The sequence below is a fragment of the Rattus norvegicus genome, chromosome 8, assembly GCF_021556685.1.
Source record: "Rattus norvegicus strain SHRSP/BbbUtx chromosome 8, alternate assembly SHRSP_T2T, whole genome shotgun sequence".
NCBI classification, from domain to species: domain Eukaryota; kingdom Metazoa; phylum Chordata; class Mammalia; order Rodentia; family Muridae; genus Rattus; species Rattus norvegicus.
In genome coordinates, this window is record NC_141541.1 from 126,665,915 (window position 1) to 126,676,417 (window position 10,503).

The 10,503-nt window shown below is 49.2% G+C and overlaps 1 protein-coding gene across 2 annotated transcripts; it reads right to left on the reverse strand.

Annotated features, from left to right (window-relative positions):
* Positions 1–2,405: 2,405 nt before the first annotated feature.
* Positions 2,406–8,526, reverse strand: Slc22a13l1 (solute carrier family 22 member 13-like 1). 2 transcript variants are annotated; one of them, XM_087564222.1, is made up of 11 exons: positions 8,070–8,525; positions 7,333–7,436; positions 6,944–7,098; positions 6,561–6,729; positions 6,267–6,387; positions 6,086–6,180; positions 5,656–5,870; positions 5,362–5,470; positions 4,728–4,943; positions 4,455–4,528; positions 2,406–2,880 (listed from the first exon to the last, which is right to left on the reverse strand). In XM_087564222.1, the coding sequence occupies exons 1-11, from the start codon at positions 8,445–8,447 to the stop codon at positions 2,855–2,857; spliced, it is 1,662 nt and encodes a 553-aa protein (XP_087420348.1). In that variant the 5' UTR covers positions 8,448–8,525; the 3' UTR covers positions 2,406–2,854. The 2 variants fall into 2 exon arrangements, with proteins under 2 accessions (XP_087420348.1, XP_087420347.1); XM_087564221.1 differs by lacking the exon at positions 2,406–2,880 and having other exon boundaries at positions 3,382–4,528; positions 8,070–8,526.
* Between the last annotated feature and the right edge of the window lie 1,977 nt (positions 8,527–10,503).

Consider the following 10,503-nt stretch of genomic DNA (forward strand, 5'->3'; position numbering starts at 1 on the left):
TCTCTTCTGATCAGTTTACAAAAGACCTCTCCAAACACTGGACAAAGCCAACTCCTAGCTCCGGATTCCAAAGGGCCCACCAGACCTGAGAGCACACTATATAGCGCCTCATTCACTCTGTACCTCACCATCATGTCACCACTCCCTCCCCCTCCCCTTTAAGAAGTCACCAGCCCAGGAGTGTGACTTGGCTGACCTCCTGAGGTGAGACTGAGCAACTCACCCAAATAAACCTGTCATTTACTTCAAATTCAGCTCAACTGGATTTATTGCACTGGCGGAGAAGCCAATCACTACCTATCTTACTTACTATTGCTATGAAGGCACAGCATGACCAAGGCGACTCATTATATAAAATGAAACATTAATTGGGGTTTGCTCACAGTTTCTGAAAATTTGTCCATTATCATCATGACAGGAAGCATGGTGGCAGACAGCCAAGCATGGGGCTTAGTGTTTACATCCTCATCTGCAGGCAGGCAGGCATACACACGAATACATACATACACACACACACATACACACACACACACACACACACACACATACACATACACACACACACATACACACACACACACACATACACACACACACACACATACACACACACACACACACACACACACACACACACAGAGTGAGAGAGAGACAGAGACACAGAGACATGGGAACTTTTGAAAACTCAAAGCCCAGCTATGTACTTCCTCCAACAAGGCTACATCACCCTAATCCTTCTCAAATAGTTCCACTTCCTAGTGACTAAACATTTGAGTATATGAGCCTCTGGGGACCATTCCCATTCAAACCAACACTTTAGGTGAAAATGTCCACTATAAAAGAGTAAATCTGTGATCTGGATTGCAGAACTCCTACCTCGTTCCTTAGTTTCTACTGTTGTGAAAAGACACCATGACTAAGGTATTTTTTTTTTAAAAGATTGATTGATTGATTGATTGATTGACTGATTTATGTATTTATGTGAGTACACTGTCACTGTCTTCAGATACATCAGAAGAGGGCATTGGATCCCATTACAGATGGCTGTGAGCCACTATGTGATTGCTGGGATTTGAACTCAGGACTTCATCTTGATCCAAAGGCAGCCAGAAGGGTCTCAGAACCCACTTCCACAGCACAACACACTTCCAAAAAGCCTACACCTACTGCAACAAGGCCACACCTCCTAATAGTGCCGCTCCATGGCCCAAGCATATTCAAACCATTACACCCTGGGTTTGACATCTGAATCCTGTACCGGGTGGCGGCTACAACTATGGCAGCCATAGTGCTGTGCAGTAGGTCCACTGCACCCATGTCCCCAGAGTACGAGCTATTCTCTGCTCAATTGCACCCTCTGGAGGACAGGCATAGCTTACTAGCCACGTGCTAGCCATATCTTTCCTTATAAAGCCCCTCTGTTGTGTCCACCAAGACAGAGAGACAAGAGCACACTGTGGCACACTGGTTCCCTAGGCAGATGTGAGTTAACATCTCACATCGGAGACCAACGTGCCTACAACAGAGAAAAGATCTACCCAAATCCTCCTTCATAAACTGATGCATTTACTGGGCTTACTGACCAAGTAGGCATAAGGAGTTGCTTACAAAGATGTAGATGACCTTCAAAGTTTGCATCCTGAAAAGTCCAACCCTAGCTGATAACCTAAAAGCCGTAAAAACCCTTCACCCTTCTGGATACTCTGGCACCTGCCAAGGCCGCATATGAATTTAGCATATGAGGCATGCAGAGGCTGTAATCTCAGGTCAGGGTCGAAAAACTCTATCATGTGGTGGCCTCACACTGGGAATCAGAGCTGCTCAGATTTCAGTGCAGATGTGGCCATGTCATACCTGGTGGGAATGATTCACAACACAGGCCTGTGTATCTGGCATGACCTTCGATTAAGTACTGATAAAGACACCTTTACCTGATATCAGAATAAAGGCCTGGATACTTGTAATAGACTCAATAGCTGTCCCAATGGCCTTGGCAGCCCCACCCATCTTCTGTGAAACCTCTCACTTGGGCTGCCTCTTGGGTCTGCTGCTTGCTTCTGTGGATAACTTCCAATATCCTGGGGTTTCCACAGAAACTCAGGCTTCATCTTCATGTGGATCTGTAATGGTCCCAAAGCCACTTTGTAGGGAATATAAACCCTCACATACCTCTTGGCCTCAGCAACTTTCTGGACCCTTTGATGACTCAGCACTTTCATATCTTTGGTGCTGACAAAACCAGTATCATGTATATCAGGGGTTCTGAACTTGTGGGTCGTGACCCTTTTGCAATTTGGATAAACTTTTCATAGGATTGCACATCTGATATCCTGCATATCAGATTTTTACCATTCATAACAGTAGCAAAATTATAGCCATAAAGTAGTAACAAAGTAACTTTCCAGTTGGGGTCACACAGCATGAGGAACTGTATTAAGGGTCACAGCATTAGGAAGGTTGAGGACCACTGATGCATATGATGCTGTGAAGTCTTGCTGGCAGCTTGAGATGTTGCCTGGATGACAGCTTCAGTCTGCAGTGACCTCTGGGAGAAACATGTCTTTAGTTTTTGAATGAGGGAACTCTTTGAGTAGCATTCTCAGTCCAGGCTCTTCCTGTGAATGAACTTCTATTTTTACAAATTCTAGTCTTTCATACGGGGGGCTTATCTTTAAGTGAAGAGAGGGGGTTTCTTTTCGATGGTGCTAATTCATCTAACAATTATGGTGCTTGCTCTGCACTTTCTTTATTTGAAACTTCAAATTGCTCATACTGCATTCCCAACAAGGTTCACTTGTTTCTTATCTTTCTGCTCTCTCACGCTGTAGATCTGAATACATAAGCAATGGCCGTATCACAGCCTGAAGAGTTCTGGATTCTCTGAAAGAAACAAAACAAAACAACCTCACTGTTTTGAATCTGGCTTCACTCAATTTCTTGCAGGATAGAATGCAGCCTAATTCTTTGTCAAAATAGATGATCAAAGGCTTCCAAGCCCAGTTCCTAGAGAGTCCTTGTTTCCCTGTGAAGCCTCCTAAGTTGAATGAGACTGCTGCATTTCTCTGAGCATGCTGATCTTACAAGCTCCCAGTAGAACAGCCCACAAAAGCCTGCTTACAGTATTTTAGGGATCCCCCGGCCCAAAATTCCAAGTTCACATGCATCTCTTTACAAACTTTCCCCAAAGGCCTAGGAATCGTCATGGTCAGATCTATCACAGAAAGCCCGAACCTTCTGTAGCATTCTCTGTTACTTTTCTCTTTGTTATGACAACATAACAAAGCGACTAAAGAAAGAAGAACTGATCCTGCTTTACAGTGTGAGGGTACAGTTTAATCCGTGCTGTCACCATGGGCGGAAGTAAACAGTATGACTCTGGTCTCAGCACCGTTCATGGCTTTATTTATTTATTGAGTTCAGGGCCATAGCCAATAGGATACTGCCCACATTCAGGGAAGGTCTTCCCTCCTCAGTGAAACTTCTGAAAACAGCTAGACAGACACCAGCCACAGATGTCCTTCCTTAGTCATTCCAATCAGTCATGTTGACAATGAAAATTAAGCATTACAGATTGAAAATATTTCTCCAAGACATATATAATCCCAAAGAAATGTAAGAGATAATGTCAACAGAGACCCTAAAGGCAAGTCTGGGAATACAGCTCGTAAGACAGAACAACAAAAACAAAAGCCACAGGCAAACCCTTGTAGAATACTGTGTCAGCTAAGGATCCCACTAAGTCTCCCCAGGATGACAATCACTGCCAAGGAAGGAGCACCAACACCCGGCCACATCGCTCGGAGAAGTCGAGGGCATCAGCCTGGAACTGCACTTTCCCATTTTTGCTTCTCAGCAGAGGAACATGCAGCATAAGCAAGCTGAAGAGCATGATTGTCTGTGATCTCAGAAGAGAGCAGTAGGACATATCCATGACTGGATGCCAGCGGACAGGGACAGCGCTGCTCTCTTGGAGGAGGAGGCGGAGGAGGAGGTGACCAAGGGTGAAGGGGGGATGCTAAAGCATCGGTGTGCTCTGGAAATGGTTTCACAGTGTTCTCAAGGCTTTGCATTGCGGACATGAGGCCTGGGCGTGGCTATGTGAAGACTGATGGGACATGTAAGAGGCCTGACCAAGGAGGAGAGTGGTACTAGCTCTTCCCATGCTCATGCTTGTGATGAGATAGCTCGCCTATGAATGTACTCTTTCCAGTGGGATCCCATTCACCATGACACACCCACAGACACACAGAGGACCCTAATGCAGTCATGGTACTGAGCAGGAAGTCAGACAGAGGGGTAAATCAGACAGAGGTAAACAAGGAGGTGGGTCCTGTCCAATCACAACAAGCGGGCCTGTCCCTCCTTCAAAGCAGAGCCCACTGACACCCACTGTGTAATCAGGTGCTGTATGTGAACTGGTCCTTAACAACCACAATCAGAACAAGGAGCACTACCAATGCTAACTCCTGGGATAAAGCTTCTTCCGTTGGCCTCCATTTCTTTTTCAAGGGACTGTGTCACTGAGGACCTACAAAAGGGGGAAAAAAAGCAGTCAGTGGCTGCCAGTGATGCAGTCCCATGATCAATGCCTTTATCAGCTCTAGCAGGAAAATGACCTACAGTTATCTGTGGCACCATGTTGCTCAGTAAGCAAGGATTAACTAATAATGGACCAATGGTGACTGGGAGGCCTGGGTCTAGGGAGAGGCCAAGAAGTCTGTGCTCACCGTGGGGGGCCCCCCTGCTCCAGGTCCTGGAGGGTGTCCTTCAGGGTCTGGCCTCTTGTCTCAGGCAGCAGAGCACACAGTAGGCCTGCCCCAATGGGGAGGCTGCCAAAGATCAGCATGGGAATCGCCTTGTGGTACTGTTCCAGCAGCATCACAAGGGGTGTGATGATGCCCCCGACCCTGGAGAAGATGCTCACCAACCCCATGCCTGTTTGCCTGGGGAGAGCAGCACAAGCTGAGCCTCCACCCACTGAGGAGGCCACACTCACTCCACAGCTGGGAGGCCTAGGTCTCAGCCACCTTTGGTCTGGCCAGGGGGAGAGCTTCCTGGACCACCCTGGCCCCTCAGGCTTCCCCTGTCACCCAAGAGACCCAAGCTTCTTTGGCACTTTGGAAGGTTCCTCTCCTGGGAGCACTCCTCCCTCTCCTCTCAGTTTCTTCTGCCCCACAGTCACACCCTCACATGGCCAGGGCCTGCTCTGTCTACAAGGACACCTTGGTGAATGGCACTAGACTTCCTAGGCCCTGAAGGCAGCTCACTGGCTGGCTGTGGGCTGGCAGCACAGGAGCAGAGGGGCTGGGTGATATTAAATCCCCAGGGCCAAGCATCGAGAGTCACCCCAGCAGCTCTCACCTGATGATGGTGGGGAGGAGCTCAGCAGTGTACACATAGGAAATGGTGAAGGCAGCAGACGAGGCAAACTTCCCCACCACAGCCAGTGCAGTGGCCACTGTGGGAAGATCTGCAGGGAAGTGCAGGACAGCCACACAGAGAGGACACTCGTCACCTGAGCCTGCACACCTCCCTGTATACTCAAATGCCTCCCCTCTACACCCACACCCTGGGGAAGCCCTCGGTCTTGGAGGGGGTGGGGCAATGGCTCTGGCCATGGCAGGGAGGGAGAGGGGGTGGAACACAGCCTGGTACCTCCTGGGATGAAGATGATGATGACACACATGACACCAGCAAGGGTCAGGGTACAGAGCTGGCTCCACTTTCGACCCAGCTTCTCCATCATGGGGATGCTGGAAAGACGGGCAGGTACTTCCACTACTCCAAATATTACCTGTGTCAGGTAGATGTCCAGACCAAAGTCCCCCACTTGGAAGCTGAGTCCATAGTACAGCAGGCTGTCCACAAACCTAAAAGTACCCAAGCATCCTTGTCACTGCCAGTGTACAACAAGTCACGCCCAAAGGAACATCCTGGCTTTACGAGTTCACACCAGGAGACATGGGCACCTGAGGAGAAACCATCCCACTTACAGCCTCTGTCCACCCTCCAGTGACACACAGCAGAAGAACACCGGTAGCACTCTGGATCTGTTCTAAGGGAGGGACAAGGCCCTGGCACTTACCAGACAGCTATGAGAATCAGAGTCACCTTCCTGAGCTGAGGGTGTCTGAAAAGATCCAAGGCATTCCCCGAGGGGCCTGTCTTCTCAGGGACCAGCTACAAGAAGGGCAGAGTGAGGGGCCAGGACACAGGCATGGACATTGGCTTGAGTTGGGGGTGGGCCTTCACCTGCCCACAGGTACCTGGTTCAGGAGCTCAGAGGCAAGTGGCCGGCCGTTCACCAAGGCTGCCTTCTGGACCAGCTGTTTGGCCTCCTCTGTCCTTCCTTGAGAGAGGAGCCACCGTGGAGATTCTGGCAGAACCCTGTCAACCACACATGGTCGTGATGCTGGAGTCTTGAGCTCTGTGCAGCCACCCAGAGTTCCCGTGCACACTGAGTCTCCCACCCGAGCTCCACAGGCTCCCTCCTCTGGGTCCTGCATCCTGCCACAGTGCTCCCAAGTAGGGTGGCCTGTCGCTGGCAAGGGTCTCCTTACCAGAAATAGAAGACAAGCAGGAAGATGGGTGTGGTGCCTATTATCTGAAGGAGTCTCCAGTTTCGGACACCATAGGCCAGTCCTGCTAACGCCATCAGCCCAAGGGCAAAGTTGCTCTGGGCCAGGACCATGGCTCGTGTTCTCCAGGATGGTCCCACCCACTCTGAAACTGTGAAGACAAAGTCTAAGACTCATTTGAATCTCCTCAGTGTCTATTGATATCCAGATGGTCTCACAGTAAGCCCTGTGAGTCATTCGTAGCATAGGAAGGTCTGCTATGACTTCCTTAGGTAGAGATGACTGAAACTTTCCCCCAGGTTTTCTGGGGCTCTCAAGAGCTCCAGTTTCAGACTGTCTGATGGCTCCAGGGCCCAGACACTCACCAAGGATCATGGTGCTCATCATATACCCAGCAACTGCAATGGCTGAGAAAAAGCACAGAACCATGTAGAGTTCAAAGCTGGGCACAAAGGCTGTGGCCACTCCTGTGATGCCGGACAGAAGCACCTGCAGCAGAATGCTAGCTCTTCGGCCAATCCTGAGGTAACAGAAGGACAGGTTTTGAAATGAAGAGGCTGCCCCAGGACTGAATTAAGAGAGGCCCAGGCAAGCCTATTCTGGCCCGCTGTCAGAGTGGGGAGATAGGATTTTTCCTTAGAGACCCATCTGAAGGAAGGCAATAGGACTTATCCTGAGGGCCACTAGCATGGCTCCAGGGGATAACTGAGCCGGCACCGGAAGCCTAGAAGCCTGCTGGATCAGGAGCTCATACCAGTCACAGACAGGCCCAAAGACTAGGGCCCCCACTAGGAGCCCCGCCATGAACACCGACTGCGAGGTCCTCTTCAGGTTCTCCCGCTCACATACCAGGTCAAACTGAAATGAGAACAAAGTATGTAAGACTCGGTGTAGCAGCCAGGGCCAACTTTTATCATCTAAACCCCATGGTTCCCATATGGTGTACCGAGGCAATCGGTACCATAGTGAATTCATTGAGCACAGGATATTTAAAATTTAAAGGGAACATGACACACCCACTGAATTCTGACTGACGTCCTACGAGTGCTAGCCAGCGGCAGGCATGTAGGCATGCACCTGGGAAGCAGTTTAAAAGTAGTAAGCTCCTGCTGAAGCAGTAAGGCATGTGAATAGCCAAGGAAGGAGAGGGTAAGTAGGACAGGGAGGGAGGACATCAGACAGAGATTATGAGACGGACAGAGAGAAGAGCAGGGGAAGAGGGAGACGGATGGAGGCAGGCTTCGGGGCAGACGGGCAGAGGGAAATGCCCAGTGATGCACACAAGAGACCATCCAAGGACCAACAGCCACTCAGGCAGCAGAGCACACAGATGCAGTGACAGGACACACGCAATAACTGGCATTTGGAGCTCAAGGCTGTTGCCTGGCCCACAATGGGGATTGGACCAGGATGGCCAGCAAAGGAGAAAACAGGCATAAAGACAAGAGCAGAGTTTCAAAGGCAGAGACAGCAGCAGGCCATCCGCCCTACCTCATTCTTTAGGGACGGAGGCCTGTTCTCAGGATAGTCCCAGCCCGAGTCGCAGGCCTGTGTCTCATTGAAGCGGTGGCTCAGGATGTCTTCCAGGCTGGCACTGTCAGGAGGTGGCCGGAACATGAGGCAGGACTTGGGCCTGCCTGCCGTGTCGTTGGGTATGCTGACAGCCAGCTGCTCAGCAGCACTTAGGTTGAAAGTGTGGTTCTTAACCCAGGACACTGAACAGTGGTGAGCCTCATCAAGGACCATGAAGACCTGGCTAAACACGAAGAATGCAGACAGGAAATTGGGGATGCCCATCAGGATGGTCACCCGCACCTGGAAGGGACCAAAATCGCCCACTTCAGCCATGACCTGTGCAAACTGGGCCATGTCTGCTTATCACTGCTTAGTGGAGGAACACCACGCAGGCTTGCTGCTCTGGGCTGTGGTGACAGCCACATTAATGTTTAACCCAGCTTTGGGCAGCTACACCTGTCAGTTTAGACCTTACCTCCCTACTCTGACAAGAAAGAATATCCAAACAACAACAACAACAACAACAAAAACCCCAAAACCCCACTTATGTGAGAATGTTTTATTGACCGTGACAAACACAGGCGTCACAGAACAGCATCTTTCTAGGGCGAAGTCTTCAAAAGATCAAGTTCTCTTCCTCATTGACATCCAACTACAACACCTTCAACAGCTCAGTCACCTCTACTGCTTGCCCATCACTATAAACCTCAGATTCTGAGGGTGTCCGCACCATTTGGAGGTACACGAGCATCTCTTCCAGCCACTAAACGTCAGGAGACCTGGGGATACGACAGGAACACAGCACAAGCCTTAATCAGCGGTTTCACCAAGCTTTCGACTTCACATCGCACAGTGCAGTGCAATAACATGTCTACCAGGGCAGGCATGGCAAGACGAGCCTACGTCTAACCAACCGCTCTCACGTGGACCAGAACCCTGCCCCACAGACGGGAAATTACACTTGCGACTGTAAGCATGATCAGAAGTCAAGGCTTATGCCCTAGGTAAGAACTGATGAGTGGTGTTTTGCTAAACAGCTATCATGTAAAACTGCCTTCTCCACACCCATGTTTTCTAGTCCTAATGTGTGATGCTCTGAATCCTGGTCAAAAAGCTCCTTGTCGCAGATAGTAGTTAACTCGGAGAGTTGTCAACTGTTCAGACTGCTGAGACTAAGTGAATGTATGTGCTCAGCCAGAGGGAAGATCTCTCTCTACCTCTCAGCAAGGCTCCTTGACAGAAGAGAGGACACTGACCTCTGCACATGACATGGCAGCTGCACACATCAGCCCCCAGAGCTGTACTTATCCACACATGACCTGGATAAGATTGATCCAGCTAGAAATATACAACACTTAAGAAATGGAAACGACCGAAGTGTGCATAAAGGAAACGTGGCACATGTATACCACAGAGTGTCATCTACCCTAAAAACCCAAACCAGTGCGACGCTGTTGTTTTATGACCACATCCTTTAAACTGCAGATTTTAGTAACTGAACCCGGCCAAGCATAGAGAAAAAAATCTTATGAGAAGACGTGAAACCTTTAAAATCTTTATCTCCCAGGAGGTAAGAGTAGAAGAATGTTTACCAGCGGCCTGGGGGCATAGGGAAGAAGGGACAATAAAATTTGATCGATATCTATTAAGTACCAACCGTGAGAAAGGAGCTCTGGTGCCCTGCTCCTCCTCCACCCTCGGCTGAGGAGCCAATGGCAGCTAATGTTTGCTGCTTAGAAAGAGCCTCCCTCCCTTCTTTGACAGAGGGCCACTGACAGGCCTGCCCCGCTTTCCATGGACCCTAATGTGCACATCCGGACTCATCTGTCCACCAACTGCAGCCAGTGGCCTAGTTGCTTTTTTCTAAGTAATGGGCTGGAAAGATGGTTCAGTGATTAAGAATACTTCTTGTTCTTGCAGAGGACCTAGATTTGGTCCCAGTACCCACATGACAGTTCTCAACTCTCTGTAAGTCCAGTTTTAGAATGTCTAGTGCCCTCTCCGACCTCCACGGGCATCAGGCATGTACAGGATACACAGAATACACACACACGCAGGCAAAACATAAAAATACATCTTTACAATACATAAACAACAACAAGAAATCTACAACAAGAAAATGAAGACATGATGTTGGGAAGGAGATGTGTTAGGGCAAACTGGGAAAGAGGGAGTAGAAGTGGGTGTGACTAAGAGACACATACATGCAATCTTCAAAGGAGAAAAACTGCCTGCACTAACTCTGCAGGAGCCATTTCTTGCCTATAACCTTGACATACTTCTGCTGATCTTACTTTTTTCTGCTAATTATGTAATAGTAGCTAATCCCAGAGCAGCATGCAGGCTAGGAGAGAGAGAAAGAGAGAGAGAGAGAGAGAGAGAGTGTGAGTGTTGTACTTCTAGTTCTTTT

Excerpts from the sequence above, each read along its gene's own strand:
- Slc22a13l1 (XM_087564221.1), bottom strand. The coding sequence starts at position 8,447 with ATGGCCCAGTTTGCACAGGTCATGGCTGAAGTGGGCGATTTTGGTCCC. Across the intron at positions 6,181-6,266 it reads CCTCTGAGCTCCTGAACCAG|CTGGTCCCTGAGAAGACAGG; the intron begins GTACCTGTGGGC and ends CCCTTCTTGTAG. Across the intron at positions 4,944-5,361 it reads CTCCTCCCCACCATCATCAG|GCAAACAGGCATGGGGTTGG; the intron begins GTGAGAGCTGCT and ends TGCTCTCCCCAG.